Source organism: Microchirus variegatus (assembly GCF_963457635.1).
Source record: "Microchirus variegatus genome assembly, chromosome: 12".
NCBI lineage: Eukaryota > Metazoa > Chordata > Actinopteri > Pleuronectiformes > Soleidae > Microchirus > Microchirus variegatus.
Window position 1 is genome coordinate 19,192,770 of NC_139813.1, and position 15,544 is coordinate 19,208,313.

At 40.1% G+C, this 15,544-nt stretch overlaps 2 protein-coding genes across 3 annotated transcripts in view; one reads left to right on the plus strand and one right to left on the minus strand.

Annotated features, from left to right (window-relative positions):
• Positions 1-507: 507 nt before the first annotated feature.
• Positions 508-7,752, plus strand: drc1 (dynein regulatory complex subunit 1 homolog (Chlamydomonas); the record flags this gene model as incomplete). The annotated part of the gene is made up of 16 exons (XM_083898572.1): positions 508-716; positions 864-948; positions 1,796-1,920; positions 2,016-2,199; positions 2,275-2,412; positions 3,425-3,511; positions 3,592-3,714; positions 3,809-3,918; positions 4,014-4,139; positions 4,483-4,864; positions 5,733-5,819; positions 5,904-5,987; positions 6,080-6,213; positions 6,405-6,551; positions 6,650-6,752; positions 7,744-7,752. 16 exons carry the CDS (start codon positions 508-510, stop codon positions 7,750-7,752), a joined length of 2,133 nt encoding a protein of 710 aa, XP_083754698.1.
• Positions 7,753-10,152: 2,400 nt separating this feature from the next.
• Positions 10,153-15,544, minus strand: part of otofa (otoferlin a) — a gene marked incomplete at both ends in the record, with an annotated part of 67,518 nt that continues 62,126 nt past the window's right edge. Inside the window, 4 exons of one of the 2 annotated variants that reach the window (XM_083899142.1) lie at positions 10,153-10,333; positions 12,429-12,529; positions 13,025-13,203; positions 13,300-13,541. In XM_083899142.1, the coding sequence (XP_083755268.1) occupies positions 10,153-10,333; positions 12,429-12,529; positions 13,025-13,203; positions 13,300-13,541 (703 nt within the window). Of the gene's footprint in view, positions 10,334-11,861; positions 12,043-12,428; positions 12,530-13,024; positions 13,204-13,299; positions 13,542-15,544 lie in introns of those variants that run through there. The other variant, XM_083899143.1, reaches the window with a different exon arrangement.

Consider the following 15,544-nt stretch of genomic DNA (forward strand, 5'->3'; position numbering starts at 1 on the left):
TGCTTTGGTGTTTTTCACACTTTTGAACAAATTTCAATTTTAGTGGCACACATTCAAGATTTCCTCTTTGGTAATTCCTCTAAGATTCTAAGATGCGGTCACCCAGTATTTGTCTATGCTGGAATTTTACAAGAACCACACACGAGACAAAATTATCTAATTATCTAGTCCCATAATTTAAACTGCCAGAGTTGTTTTCTCTACAGAAATTACCCAAAATAAACAACACTTGGACCATTACATTTAAATTAGGTGATTAAAACTGGAATATAATCTCATAAAACAATAATGAGGCCTATTGAATCTTATCCAAATACCTTAGTGTGTTTTATAGCGTATATGTAAAGTTAAATCACCTCTAATAACTGGAATTTTGTGTTGACTAGATGCGTTTAGATCATAATATATGGTTTTATATGATTTTCTCAGTTATTAATCACTGCAATGACTACGGAATCCCCATTTTTCCCGCGGTCCCTGAAGGCCGCAGTCGTCACATGCTAATTGATGCTGCGTCGCCATAGCAACGGTGTAGAAACACTGACGGAGCTCGCGCTGCGTTTGGAGCGCCCACAACTTTTTCTGCCGGACCCGAATCATCGCGATACGTCACCGTTTGTGTCGATAAACTTCACCGAGCGAAGTTTGAGCATGGAAGAAGTTAATATGGATCCTGAAAAGACGTCTGAAGCTGAAAACGTTGGCGTTAAGAGCAGGTAATTTAATCCTTAATGTTACCAAACACTTGTTATTATGTAGCACGGTGTGTAATAAGAGTAATAATTGTGTTTTTAGAGGTCGAAATGTATATATTTGTATGTTTTCAAACATAAACAGTCAGTGATTATGTTGTGCACGTGCAGGGTTTTCACACTAGAGGATGACAAAGACCCTGCTGTGGAGCTCAGTGGAGAAATGTCAGAGAAACTGCTGCAGGAAAGAGAAAAGGTTTGTGTTTTACTCATGTCAGGGACCAGTTTCATCATTAAAGGTCATCATTTTACATGCAACTAAATGTATTTACTCTTTAATATCATTTTATATAGGACAACAAGTCACAAAGTTTTAGCGTTTTACAGTGTTAAAGGTGTAGTATGTAATACATCTAAAGCAACTGGCCATAAAGTCCTCCCAATATGTCACCGAGACTCATATATATTCATGTATATATATATATATATGTATATATATATATATATATATATATATATATTCATATATATATTCATATAACATACTGAACTCACCAACAACAACAGTACAGCCAAAATATTCACATTAAAAAAATCTTTTGCAGACTGCAAGAAATGTTTATGTTTTTGAAATCATGTGGCGCCACCTACCGCCGTCTACCAATCACTGCAGTCAGTAGAGTCTCAGCTGCCGAGCAACCACGGGTTGCCAGTTAAGTCTGAGCTACAATGACGGAAACCAAAAGACCTCGGTATTTTGAATTTGAGTGTAGTAACCGTTTTTGGCCACATCCTTACATATGGCACCTTTAAAGCGGCACAATAAACAAAAGTAAAGGTAATAAACATGCATTATAAATACTAGTGGGATAAATACATGTAAACACAACATGGGCAATATATTATGTACACAGGAAACAATGTAAATGTATACCCTTTTTACCCTAAGGATAAAAAATATATTTTTTAATCAGTTGCTTCCATGTCAAATTGTATTACTCCACTATAAGACACGCCTGAAATGTGACCCACTTAGGATGAATGTAATGTAAAATCCGCAGCGCCACAGCGGGAGTTCAAACCGTCCTCTTTAATGTGAGCAGGTCTCTCCTCGGAGGATCACCAACCTTCAGAGACACTTGACTACATTAGTCACCAACATCCAAACTGCTGCTGACGCCAGAGAGTCCATGCGAAGGAAGGAACTGGAGGAGGCTCGCAAAATGAGGTCATTTCTCAAAAAAAAACAAAAAACAAAGTGCCTTGAATCAAATCCTCTACCATGTAGATGACACTTTTAAATGTCTGGACCAATCTGTGCAGATTGGAGCTGCTGGAAAATGATATGAAATCCAGCCAGGAAAAATTTGAGGAGATAACAAGAGGGTGGTCCACGACTAAGGAGAAGGTGGTCGCTCAGGAGCTGCAGGAAGATCTGAACAAGCAGCAGCAGCTGCTCACTAATCTGTTAGAGGACAAGAAGAAAGTCATCGATGAGCTACAACAGGTAACTCCTGATCGCTCTGTTATGTTTTTGTGTCGTTTGCCTTTGTCTTTAAAAAAAAATTATTTGCCTGCACAGGAGCTGAAGCTCGGAGATGATCACTTTGTGAAGGACCTGAAGAAGCAGGCGGAGGAGCGGGACCTGATGCTGGAGAGGATGGAAGACCAGATCAAGACTTTGACCAAAGCCTACAGGGAGGAACTGGCCCTGACACAGGTACGAGCAGATCTGGGTCAAGCAGCATCTTTCAAAAAAAAAAGGTAAAACTTTGGACGACATAGTATATTATGATGTTTTTGTCAAATTTTGGACCAAAAATAGTTTTTCAAAAAAATTGTCAGATTTTGGACAACATCGTATAATAAAACGTTTTTGTCAAATTTTGGACTAAAATTATTTTTTCAAAAAAAAATTCTAATTTTGGACGACATAGTATATAGTATGACGGTTTTGTCAAATTTTGGACCAAATGTTTTTTTTCAAAAAATTTGTCCAATTTTCGACAACATAGTTTAGTATGACGTTTTTGTCAAATTTTGGACCAAAAATAGTTTTTCAAAAAAATTGTCAGATTTTGGACAACATCGTATAATACGACGTTTGTGTCAAATTTTGGACTAAAATTATTTTTTTCAAAAAAATTGTCAAATTTTGGACGACAATAGTATAGTATGACGTTTTTGTCAAATTTTGGACCAATTTTTTTTTTTCCCAAAAAATCGTCACATTTTCGACAACATAGTATAGTATGACGTTTTGTAAAATTTTCGACCAAAACTTTTTTTCCCAAAAAATTGTCACATTTCCAACAACATAGTATAGTATGACGTTTTTGTCAAATTTTGGACCAATTTTTTTTTTTCCCAAAAAATTGTCACATTTCCGACAACATAGTACAGTATGACGTTTTCGTCAAATATTGTCAATTGTATTTATTTTTATACAATAAAGCAAACATAACTGCCAATAAACCCTTCTTAATGTTACATACTGGACTGTAAATGACCAAATACATACAAAACTTAGGCTAAATTAAGGTAGAAATTGCACATGCCCAATTTTATAATATATATTTTAAATTATCGCATGTTAAATTCAACTCAAAGCACCTTGGGGCCCAAAAAAACACATTCAGAGAGCTGCTAACCATGTCACAGATACCTGGTTTGTTATCATATTATCATCCTTATTTCTTTTTTTCTACTGATTGTGCTTATGTTGTTGGCAGTGTGTTAACAGACAGGAAACCAAAGGCCTACTTACTGAAGACATGAGTGATTGGGAACAACACATGAAGAAGCTCTGGGACACAGAGGTCAGGAGACACATACACAGATAGATTCTAGGTCTTATAAATCTTCACTGTATATCTAATGATATCTAATCTATTTCTAGAAAGAGAGGCTGGCACAGAGAAGGAAGACGGTGGAGGAGTATGAAGGGAAAATTCACAGCCTTATATTCGACACTATGGACAAGCAAACTGCGACCAAGATCGAACAGAACGCAAAGTTGCAGGTTTGAACACAAACTCTGAATTATTCCTAGATTCAGTTTTCGATTTCCTCTTCCACTGCTAAATGTCTCACTCTTTTAAATCTCCATTCTGCAGGTTCTGGAGAGAGAGCATCAGCAGACATTGGCCTCCATCATCGTCGTTAGACTGAATCAATTCAAGGAAAAGCACGAACTGGAGGTTCTTACGAGCAGCAGGGTGGACAGGTAGCACAGAGTCTTTCTTTCTCTCTCTCTCTCTCTCGCAAACACATGCAACACTTGAATTACTTTGTTTCTATAGTGACAGATTTGTATGTCAGTCTGCAGAACGAGAAGAAAAACACAATCACCAAACCCAACAATCAGTCGAGTAAGACGAGCCGATCTTTAAGCAAAGACTACAAACAAAGCTTTGAGCAGTACGAACGTCTACAGAAGAAGATCAGGTGAGTCATAACTATGCTCTGTGTTAAGTGCACTCTTGGAAATAAGGGTTCCAAAAGGGTTCTTCTACAAGGGCTGAGGTTCTACCTGGAACCATTTGCATCTGAAAAACCCTTTCCCAAAGAAAGGTTTTTCAATGGTTCTTGGTAACACTGATGGTTCCAGTAAGAACCATTTTGATCCAGAGAACCCTTTAAAACCCCTTTCCCGAATAAAGGAAAGGTTCTCCTATGAGGACAAGCCGAAGAACCTTATATGTTTCTACTTAGCACTTTTATTTCTAAGAGTGTAGCATGACATTTGTTTGGCTGCACACCAGAGTCTTTGACTCCTCTCCTCATGCAGGCAGATTGCTGTTGCCGATGCTCGAACGTTTGAGGAGATGTGGGCGACAGTCGAGGCAGAGGTGAGGCAACTGGCCGAGAGGGCTTTAGAAATCGACTCGCTGATCTGCAGGCAGCACTTTGGAGTGACCTGGACGCGACCTCCGCTGCCCCTCACAGCTTCCTCCAGCTCCTTTCACACTACTGAGAAACAGAGCCAGCTGCACCGCACAGAACCGTCTCTACGGCGCAGCAGCCGGAGGATGAAGACGGAGGTCGATGCAGAGAGCGCGGACATGTGGGGAGGGACGGCGAATCAGAGCGAAGGTGACGCGGAGCTGGAGGATGGGACGCCGACGCCGGAGGCGGTGACAAAAGTGATGGAGCTGCTGTGGGAGGAAGTGGTGAGAATTAAGAGAATAACTGTTTTAAGAGAATTTTAGGTATTGTTTTCTCCACCACATTCATGATATTTCTACTGAGTTAAAGGTGCCATATGTAAGAATGCGCCCAAAAACGGTTACTACGTTCAAATTCAAAATGCCAAAAGGTCTTTTAGGTTTCGTTTTCTGTAACGTAACTGGCAACCCGTGGTTGCTCGACAGCTGAGACTCTACTGACTGCAATGATTGGTAGATGGCGGTACCACACTCACATACATAGTTATTAACAAGTTATTACCTTGATATTACTTTAAAAATAAGCTAGTATTACCACAGTATTTCACCCTGTAACCATAACAGTATCATGTCATTACTGAACTGTAATGCACAATGCATGTGTGTGTGTATGTGTGCATTATATGAAGAACAGTTTGACATTTTGGGAAATGCAATCAGCTGTTTTTCTTTCCTTGGACCTTAATGAGAAGATCAATAGTACTCATATTTTTCTGTTTTAATATGCCAGAGTCTGCTCTGGTTGCCTAGTAACCTCATTATTTAGACAAGACCTGTCGCAAAACGTAGACTGTAAGCTTTAGAGGTGCAGATAGATAATTTTTTTGTACCTTCAGATGTAATGCACAGACACAAGGAGTCTTTATTTCTCATGATGTTTGACGATTCCTCCGTTCCTCTTCACTCCTTTTGAAGGGTGAACACAACAGTAGCTGCAGGTCAGCTGATGTTTTCCACATGGACGTTTTTAATGTGTCCCAATTTGCTGCTTTTACACTTGAAGAAAAAGGGGGCAGCCTGACTGTAGCTGTGAGTGTATTGGATATGCATAAAAGGAAAGTACAAGCCCAGAATTCCTTTGCCGTGTTGTCAGGGCTTCCTGATGGAGGACGACCCTACGCTGCTGGCTTCCCTGGAGAAGGAAGAACAGACTGCTATAAAACTGGGTTCTCTTCTTTTTGTGAGTTCACGACCAGATGCTTTTTTGCTTATTTTCACACTGCTTTAACTGGATCACAGCTCAGTCGTTCTTTTCCTCTTCCAGTCTTTTGGCATTGAAGAGGAAGATTTACCCAGGTTGGCTCACTTCCTCCTAAAGTACAGACAGCAGCAGAGAGAGCAGACCGAGGTGAATGGATCGTCATGACAGTCGTCTTGTGCAAATTATGGGGCTTTGAATGTTTGTTGAACAACATTATTGGATCTAAACCATCTCTGCAGAGAGTCTGTGATGAGACGGGTGAATCCAGCGATGAGGCAGCTGCTCTGGAATCTGATCCGACCTCTGACCTCATCCATCCCAACCGTGTCCTGCCTGCTCTTAAAAGTTTCCTCAATCAGTACATGAAGTCCAGGTGATACACAAACAACATTGTTTATAAGCTCACATTCTACTCACAGTGGTTTAATTTGAGTTTAGATCCGTTTTTCTTTCCCAGTGTATTTGTAAATTATTCATATTTATTCATGTTGCTGAACATTCTTATCCTTTTTTAATTGTCCATGTATTCAATCACAATATGGGATGCTTCTATTCCTTCCTCAGGCGAAACTCATGTCAGTCCAGTGTTCTGCACACAGAAGGTCGGGGCAGTTCAGAGGACAAAGCCTTCTGGGAAAGTTTGGCCAACGTCATTCCTGATAGCAAAGTCCAACTCTGGGAAGAAGCAGAGAAAATACTAACACAGTACACGTGAGCAACAACTGCACACACACACACAAACACATCGAGAAAATTAACTGCCTCCTCTCACTGAAAGCTCTTTTGTTTTGTTTTTTTTGTCTATCCAGCGTGATTCTCACAGACATTTGTGAGCTCGACGCTGAGACTGACAGCCTGAGGCAGCAGAACGCAGAGCTGAGGATGCTGCTGCAACAATCTCTCAACCCGCAAGTATGTGAAGCGAGCCATCAATAGTGGAGAAAACAAATAAGAGCAGTGTAGCACAACACAGTATGATGCAGTAGTCATTTTAAGGATGACAGGGTTAGTTGGTCAACAGATGGATGGTTCGGGCCACTGGTACATTAAATAAATTATATTTGGAATAACATTAAAGTCATTCAGTAACATTACATAATTTGAAAATATTGTTAAAATATAAATATTATATATGTATGTATGTATATGTGTATATATATGTATATATATGCATGTATGTATATGTATATATATGCATGTATGTATGTACGTATGTATATATATGTATGTATGTGTATATATATGTAAGTATGTATATGTATATATATATGTATGTATGTATATGTATATATATATGCATGTATGTATATATATATGCATGTATGTATATATATATATGCATGTATGTATATGTATATATATATATATATGCATGTATGTATATATATATGTATATGTGTATATATATGTATGTATATGTGTATATGTATGTATATGTGTATATGTATATATATGTATGTATATGTGTATATATATATGTATGTATGTATATGTGTATATATATATGTATGTATGTATGTATATGTGTATATATATGTATGTATATGTATATATATATATGTATGTACAGTATGTATATGTGTATATGTATATATATATATATATATGTATGTATATGTATATATATATGCATGTATGTATATGTATATATATGTATGTAGGTATATGTATACATATATATGTGTATATATTTATATATATCTGTTTATGTATATATGTATATGTACAATAAATATATATATATAAAGCAAGTCTTAAAACCTCAGCTAAGCCTCCAAAAACAATAATCACGATTAATCATCACTAAATGATAGTTGATAACACCCTGAATATATGTACAAATAATTCTTTAAAAGTCAACAGAGTAGAAATTAATAATCTGACATATTTTATTCCCTCACAGGTCAGCTAAACTGCAGATTACATAATCAATACGGAATCAGCAGAAAAAGAGCATTTACGGTCAGGTCCATGATCAATGTCTGTAAAACTATTACTACACTTGTGGGTCATAATAAATGTGCTATTTAATCGTGTTACACTTGTAGTTTTTTTTTTTTTCTCGTATAAAGTTAAATCATTTCAGACACGTCGTCCTTGGAATTCAGTTTATTTCAAATTGTCAAAACAGAAGAAAAATAAATAACACACACGCACACGCACACGTTTCAACAGATAGAAATTCACAAAATTCTTCGTAAAAACAGGCAAATTTAGTGCAACCAGTAACTTTAAGTAATCGGTAAAGACTCACAAACAGAGTTGCAACACAAAGAAAGTCGAGCTCAAGCAAGATTTTTTTTGTTTGTTTTTTTGTTTTTAAAAATGGGGGATGATGGACAACGGCAAACAATGTCATCTCACGTGTAGACGGAACCGCAGTCTCAGGATCAGGATTACATGAGCTGTAACTTTGGACAGTACAGTTGGTGTGTTGGGTTGGAAAGACCAAGTCATGCCGATACACATGACCGCTATTGAGTTATCACAATGATGCATGCACACTGACGTACGATGTACCTTTACATTTAGGTAGATAACAGTATTGACCTTGGTTTGAGTCTCCTGTGAACATTTTTACCCGTTGTGAAACATGTAATCATTTACACAGTGTGTGAGTGTTTTATGGGAGAAAAGGCTGTGTTAAATAATAATAATAATAATAATAATAATAATAGTAATACATCCGTTTTTTTCAATTATTTGCAGAAACTGCTTTGATACGAGAGCTTACACATTACAGCTGAACTAACTCGGTAAAAAGCTTAGTCAATCATTTATTTTATCTTGTTCTACGTTTCACTGAATATAATTAGGAAAATAGACATCTCTATTTTTTTTTCTTTCTTCATGATTATTCTTGAAGTGTGCAAAGAATGCAAGAGCTATAATAGTCTTAAAAAGAAAAAAAAAATAGTAACGCTTTGCTTCAATCTCCGATATATAGCATTTGAAAGCAGGGTATAAACATTTAATGGTTTATCGCACAAAATAATGTGTTTGTGTGGAAAAATAAAAGACGAGGAGAAAACAGGATAAACGTCTTTGCAAATGCTGTACGTTGTCCTTACATGTGCGTACAACTACATTATAGTGTGTTGAACCTTTATCAATATATAGGTTTTATATAAAGGCTAAATACCAGGGTTAAAGCAAAGTATCACCAAAAATATTGTCAATTTGTTCCATATTAATGTACATCAGAAGCAGTCATGGGAAGCATTACAGCGTTAACTTTAAATGGAGTGTCCATGCAAGTGTCTGACCACTAAAACAGGGAAATGTAAGTCAATTAAAGGTCCAGTAGGTAACATTTGGGTCTATTGGCAGAAATGTAGTTTATTATATGTTTATATGAGTGTTTATTTGCTTTAAAATAAGTGCTGGGCATTAGGTTAACACGTGATGCGTTTCCATGACAACTGACCGGGAAAAAGACGCGCATGACGTCATGTTTACGTGCCGCGACACCGGAGTCCAGGCACCGTTTACCAGTTAGCTCTGTTAGCTGCATTAGCTCCTTTTAACGCCATTAGCGCGCACATATTCACAAATACATAAAAATTTAAATTATCTGCATCTCTGAGAACCTCGTCAGCGCTCGTTGTATGACCACATCCTTTCTGGTGTGCAAAGGCCACCGTAGTTCCCTGACACGCCCACTTTGAAGCCTCAAGATTTGCAGTTAACCCACAGGAAATTCACACAAGTCGCCGGAAAAAGTCACCCAATTAAACAGGTGTCCGCTTCTCAGGAAAAATGTAGGGTCAATTTCCCAAGCTAGCTCGCCCCCTTGTGGCTATTCAATGGGTTGCTACTTCCAGGTTGGCCTCATCCGGCAAACCGTAAAACCACCTGTTTATAGACGGTCTATACTTGCAATTAGATGTCATTAATTATTACACACTGGACCTTTAATAAATAAATAAATACATTAATGAATGAATAAATAAATAAATACATCAATTAAAGGCTGCACAAAGAAACATTCAGTGTCATGTAACGCTGCTTAAATTCCCACACAAATTTTCTAACTGCTGTTTACTCAGTTCAAAGAATGATGGAGCGCAGTAAAGACAGTGTAATGGTTAGTGTTGCTGCAGAGGCGTTTTCTTCTCTCCTTAGAGCTAAGATGGAAGGCGGCAAAGCTACGTAGGAAGATCGGAGTGGATTAGACAGAGAACAACAAAATACAACTGGACCTCAAAGGTGCTTTTTTTCTGAGACTGAGAGAGAGAAACCCTGCATTTCCCCCATACCCCATCCATCCATCCATACACACATCCATACATCCATCCATCCCAGCAGCCTCTCAGGCCCCCAGCAGTTTCTTGACTAGGTAGCCGGGCATGCTGTAGAGGAAGAGGCCCAGCATGATGAGCAGCAGCAGGGCCAGCACGATCTTGATGATCAGCCACTTGTAGCGGTTGCACACCAGGTAGCGGATGGCTTTCAGCGGACTCAGGAACCACAGGAAGGTGGTGTCTGGGCGACTGGAAGGGAGGAGGTGCAAATGTGGTGGGAGAGGAGAGAGAGAGAGAGAGAGAGAGAGAGAGAGAGAGAGAGAGAGAGAGAGAGAGAGAGAGAGAGAGAGAGAGAGAGAGAGAGAGAGAGAGAGAGAGAGAGAGAGAGAGAGAGAGAGAGAGAGAGAGAAGAGAGAGAGAGAGAGAGAGAGAGAGAGAGGTGGGATGAGACATGGATGGAGTAAAAGAGTTGACATTAGTGGTTTACGCGCCATGTTGCATTAGTGAGTTGAATTTCTTTGTAAAAACAGCATGCTCATGTCTCGCAGGATGCAAAGATCACATAAAAGCTTTACTCTGGAAACGTATGCACAATGGCAATGTTGATGGGATGGATGATGGATGATTGACCAACAGCTCCAAATACTTCCTATATATGAGATTTCCTTTAAAAATTATAGATAGTATCATCTAAATATGCTTAGCTAATCGTTATTTTTAAATTAAGGGGAAATGGGAATGGGAAATTAGCCAGTTGTCAATAGTATAATTTGGAAATATAACTGATATATTACTACACTAACTTCTGGTCTGTATAATGTCAACATCAACACATAATAATTGCTAGTTTCTTGCTTGTCCTTTTTCATGTTGCAACAGTTCCTCCGCCAAGGAGGTTATGTTTTCTCCGGAGTTTGTTTGTCTGTCTGTCTGATAGTGAGCAGCATAACTCGAAAAGCTACGGACATTGTGGACATTTCCAGGAAATCAGGAACAAGTGATTCAATTTTGGGCGTGATACGTAGGCGCTATCACTGGTTATAACACTCGCTGTTTGATGTTATATGTTAGCATTGATATATGCCAAATGGGTGGGCGGAGGGCAGGCGGGGCTGAGCTGCCTTGGCGGAGGTCTGCGCTCTCCGAGTGCTTTTCTAGTTTTAAATTAGTGCTGTGCAATAGGTCAACGCGCGTTAACGCATCACACGTTTCCATGACGACTGATCGGAAAAAATTACGTCATGTTTACGTGCCGCGACACCGGAGTCCAGGCGCCGTTTACCAGTTAGCTCCGTTAGCTGCATTAGCTCCTTTTAGCGCCGTTAGCGCGCCTACAGTCGAACTGGAGCGGTCACAGCACAGCATGGACAGCACTATTTTAAATACAACAATATTATATATTATATGTTGTTTTTGTATTTCAAAGGAAGCATTTCCACAGTATGTGACTTATATAAAAGTTTCCTTTGACAGTTTCCTGTAACATGCTGTGAAATTTCAAAATTAAATCATTGGAGGATCAGATGTGACTTGAAGAACTGGACGGTTGGTCACAAATGTGTGATAAATGTGTGATGATGGCACTTTGTGGCAAAAGGCATCAGCAAAACAGGAAACTATTCTACAGTTAAGAGAGAGGGGGGGGGGAGGGGTGACGTAAGACACAACACAGGCACAGAAAGAGAAGGTGCTACAGGTGGGACAAGACAATCCAAGGAGCGAGGGGGTTAATGCAGATACAGCGAGGGGGAGGAGGGGGACGGAGGCTACCAGCGCGTCAGGCCCCTAGCATCTTCTTCACCAGGTAGCCAGGGAGAGAGTAGAGGAAGAGGCCCAGCATGAGCAGCAGCAGAATCAGCCCCAGGGCCTTGAGGATCAGCCAGCGATAATTGTGCCAGATGAAGTAACGAATGGACTTCAGAGGAGTCAGAAACCACATTAGACTGGTGTCCGGGCGACTTTTATCCAAGGCGGGAGCGGGTAAACGAGGGAAGGGGATGCAGACGTTTTGGCAGAAGGAATGGCGAGGAAGAGGAGGCACATACACAAAGGAGGGGAGAGACAGAAGGGAGACAGTTGAAGAGATGATGGAGGGGAGAAAAGAGTGTGAAAGTGTAACAGTGACCTTTTGACAGTGCAGAAAGAAGAGTCAGTTCGCTTTTTATTACTCTGGTTTTTGCACTGTATCGAATGATTTCCCCTAAACAGAATCCAAGGCTAACTCAATCAGGTCTGTGCCTTATTCTAGTCTACACCTTGGTTTTAAAATGCTGCATGAGTGTTAGTGACAGATTTGACATGCTACATACTGTATTTTGCATCATATACAGTAACAGCTTCTTACTTTGGTTTCTCCAGTGGATCCGGCTCATTCCGTCCCAGTCCGACAGGACTTTTCTCCGCTTCCTCCACTGTCACCAAGTGAAGCTCGGCTTCAACTTTACCCTGTAACGACAATGACGATGTTATTTAAAGGTAACGCTATACTGCAAACTCAAATACACATCACATTCTTTTCTTTTATTTATATTTATCTATTAGAAAATGGTGGAGGCACGGTGGTGGAGGTGTGGCTGACTGGGAACACAGTTTTTCCTATTCCCTTAATTCCTAGTGTTTTAGTTGGATTTTATTTATTGGCTAAAGGAGCTGCATACCGTATTCTTTCATTGTAATAAATAAGCCTTTTTTTATATTTATTTTTTGCAACCAAACACAAGTGTCAAAGATCCTCCAGTCAACACCAACTGTGGCAAATTAAAACTCAGGATAAATTGTTGCAGGACAGAAAGCTGTGCATCCATAGACACTAGAAAACGACACTTTTCCAGACTGCTAATCTTACTTTCTCTCGTTCTCCCTCAAGTGTCTCTCCGATGAATATTTGTCAAGTACCAATTCCGATTCAAACCCCCGAACGTTCCTGATCTCACGACCCACCGTGAGCTCCAAGTCGTCGTTCTCATCACGGGCAACGAACGGCCACCAGCCTTTCACTCTCTTCTGTTTGAATATGGAAATGGTGGGAAGCTCGTGCTCGTTTCGGATCATGTTCAGGGAGCACTGCTTGGCCGTCTTGGCACCGCGCGGGAAGCGGTTCAGGTCCAGCTCAATTGCGCCTGGATGCGGTGAAAGATGAAGAAGTCAGACAACGAGCAGCCAATCAGAGAGGAGGTGCAAAAACATGTTCAAATCCAATCTCTAGGCATCCTCACCTAGGAAGTCATCAGCGGAGAAGTGATCGGCGTCCCACACCTGCAGCGTGAGGCGAGGAGGGATTTTGTATTCGGTCTCGTCCCACGAGAACATGGACTCTTTCTTGGAGATGACGATCTTCTCCTCAGCCATCAGGTAATCGAAGGGGTAGACGAAGCGCCAGTTAAAGTTGCCCTCGCCGGTGAGGGAGTGATAGTGCACGTCTGTGTCCTGCTTGTCCTCCTGCTGCCCTTTCAGCCACCTGAGGAGGAGGGGGGGAGGTCACAGACATGTAAGAGATGGACCAGAGCTGTGCTTTAAGATCATGGTCATTTGAGATGAGCGGATAGATCGATCAGTCATGCACTTATATGTGTAGAAACTTGCACTGGTCTGCCATTTGCCGTGTATTAATTTGGTTAATTTCACAAGGGAGCGCGGGGGAATAAATACGTCTATGAACAAGAGAGATGATGCTAATAGGTCAAAACACACCATGTTACTCCCCAATAGCAAATTATCATTAACATGTGTGTGATATTAAGATAAATGCTCTTAAAAAGCCATGCAAATGCAAAGCCTAAGGAATTCGTGAAAACAAAAATGGTTTCGTCTTTTAGTGTGTGGATGCAGAAAGCAGATCAGCTGATCAGACCGTGAGGTCAGTCTGAGCGCCGTCATTAACAGCTGAGTGGAGCCGGCTTCTTTTGTCAGCGTGAGCAGGACAGAAGCTGCACACTCTTCGTAAATACTGAAATGGAAAAGAATGTGCTTTGATTTGCCAACTGAGGTGCATTAATAGTCTTTAGTCTGCAGGGAGAAAGCAGTGGGATGTTTTGGCTCCGTTTCACAGGGCACAAACACGTCTAATCTCATCAGATTGATCCCGACAACTGGATTTATCTGTTGTTCTACCTCGACTATCATGTTGGCACATTGGGATCAGCAACTACAACACAAGCTATCGCCGAGAACACAAGTGGTTTTGATTTCTAAAATACTTCATCATCCTCCAGGTGTTTGAGGATGGCGCCCTGTACTGTAGGTTACTGTAAAGCCCTGAGGCCGAACTGTACATCCACAGGTGACGCCAGTTTTGTTCAGAGATGCAGGAGTGAACTAGAGACTCCAGCACATACCAACACCAACACCTTATAGATTAATAATCAAATATCCAGGCTGCAATAACTACAGTGTTATTGAAAACACTTTGTCATACAGGCATGCATACTGTTCGCATATACATGCAATGGTTTTTTGTTTTAAATTTAATTACTAATACCTGGAAAGATGTATTGTATGATGGCAACTGCAGTACAGGACCAAACCACAAGAAGTGTTTCATTTTATACATTACAATATAGATTTATTGTGATGTAAATATTATGTCTGCAAACCTATCCACCTACCTATCCTTCCTTCCTACCTACCTACCTACCTATCTTCCCTACCTACCTATACTTCCTATCTACCTACCTTTCCTAACTAACTAACTATCAATTCTCCCTTCTTTCCTACCTACCTTACCTACCTCACTATCAATCCATCCTTCCTACCTTTCCTACCTATCAATCAATCACCCCTCCCTTCCTACCTTTCCTACTTAAGTATCCTTCCTTCCTACCTTTCCTACCTATCAATCAATCACCCCTCCCTTCCTACCTTTCCTACTTAAGTATCCTTCCTTCCTACCTACTTACCTATCAAACCTTCCTTTCTCCATATCTACCTTTCAGACCTAACTATCAATACATCCTTCCTACCTACATACTTGCCTTGCTAAATTCTGACCTACCTATCAATCCTTCCTTCCCTCCCACTCCTCATTCCATCCTTCCTACCTCCCTACCCAACTACCCTCCCTCCCTATCTACCTGCCCTTCCTACCTAACTATCCTTCCTTCTCTACCTAACTATCAATCCTCCCTCTCTCCCTTCCTTTCTACCAACTTACCTAACTACTTACCTATCAAACGTTCCTTCCTCCCTATCTACCTTTCCACCTAACTATCAATACATATTTCCTTCCTTCCTTCCTCCCCTCCCTACATACATACCTAGCTAACTACTGACCTACCTAACTATCAATCATCCTTCCTTCCCCTTCCTGCCTACATACTTACATACCTTTCAATCCTCCCTTCCTTCCTACCTTGCTTACCTAACTATCCTTCCTTCCTACCTATCTACCTACCTTTCTTACCTAATTATCAATCCATCCCCCTTCTTGACTACATACTTACCTACCTAACTGCTTACCTATCA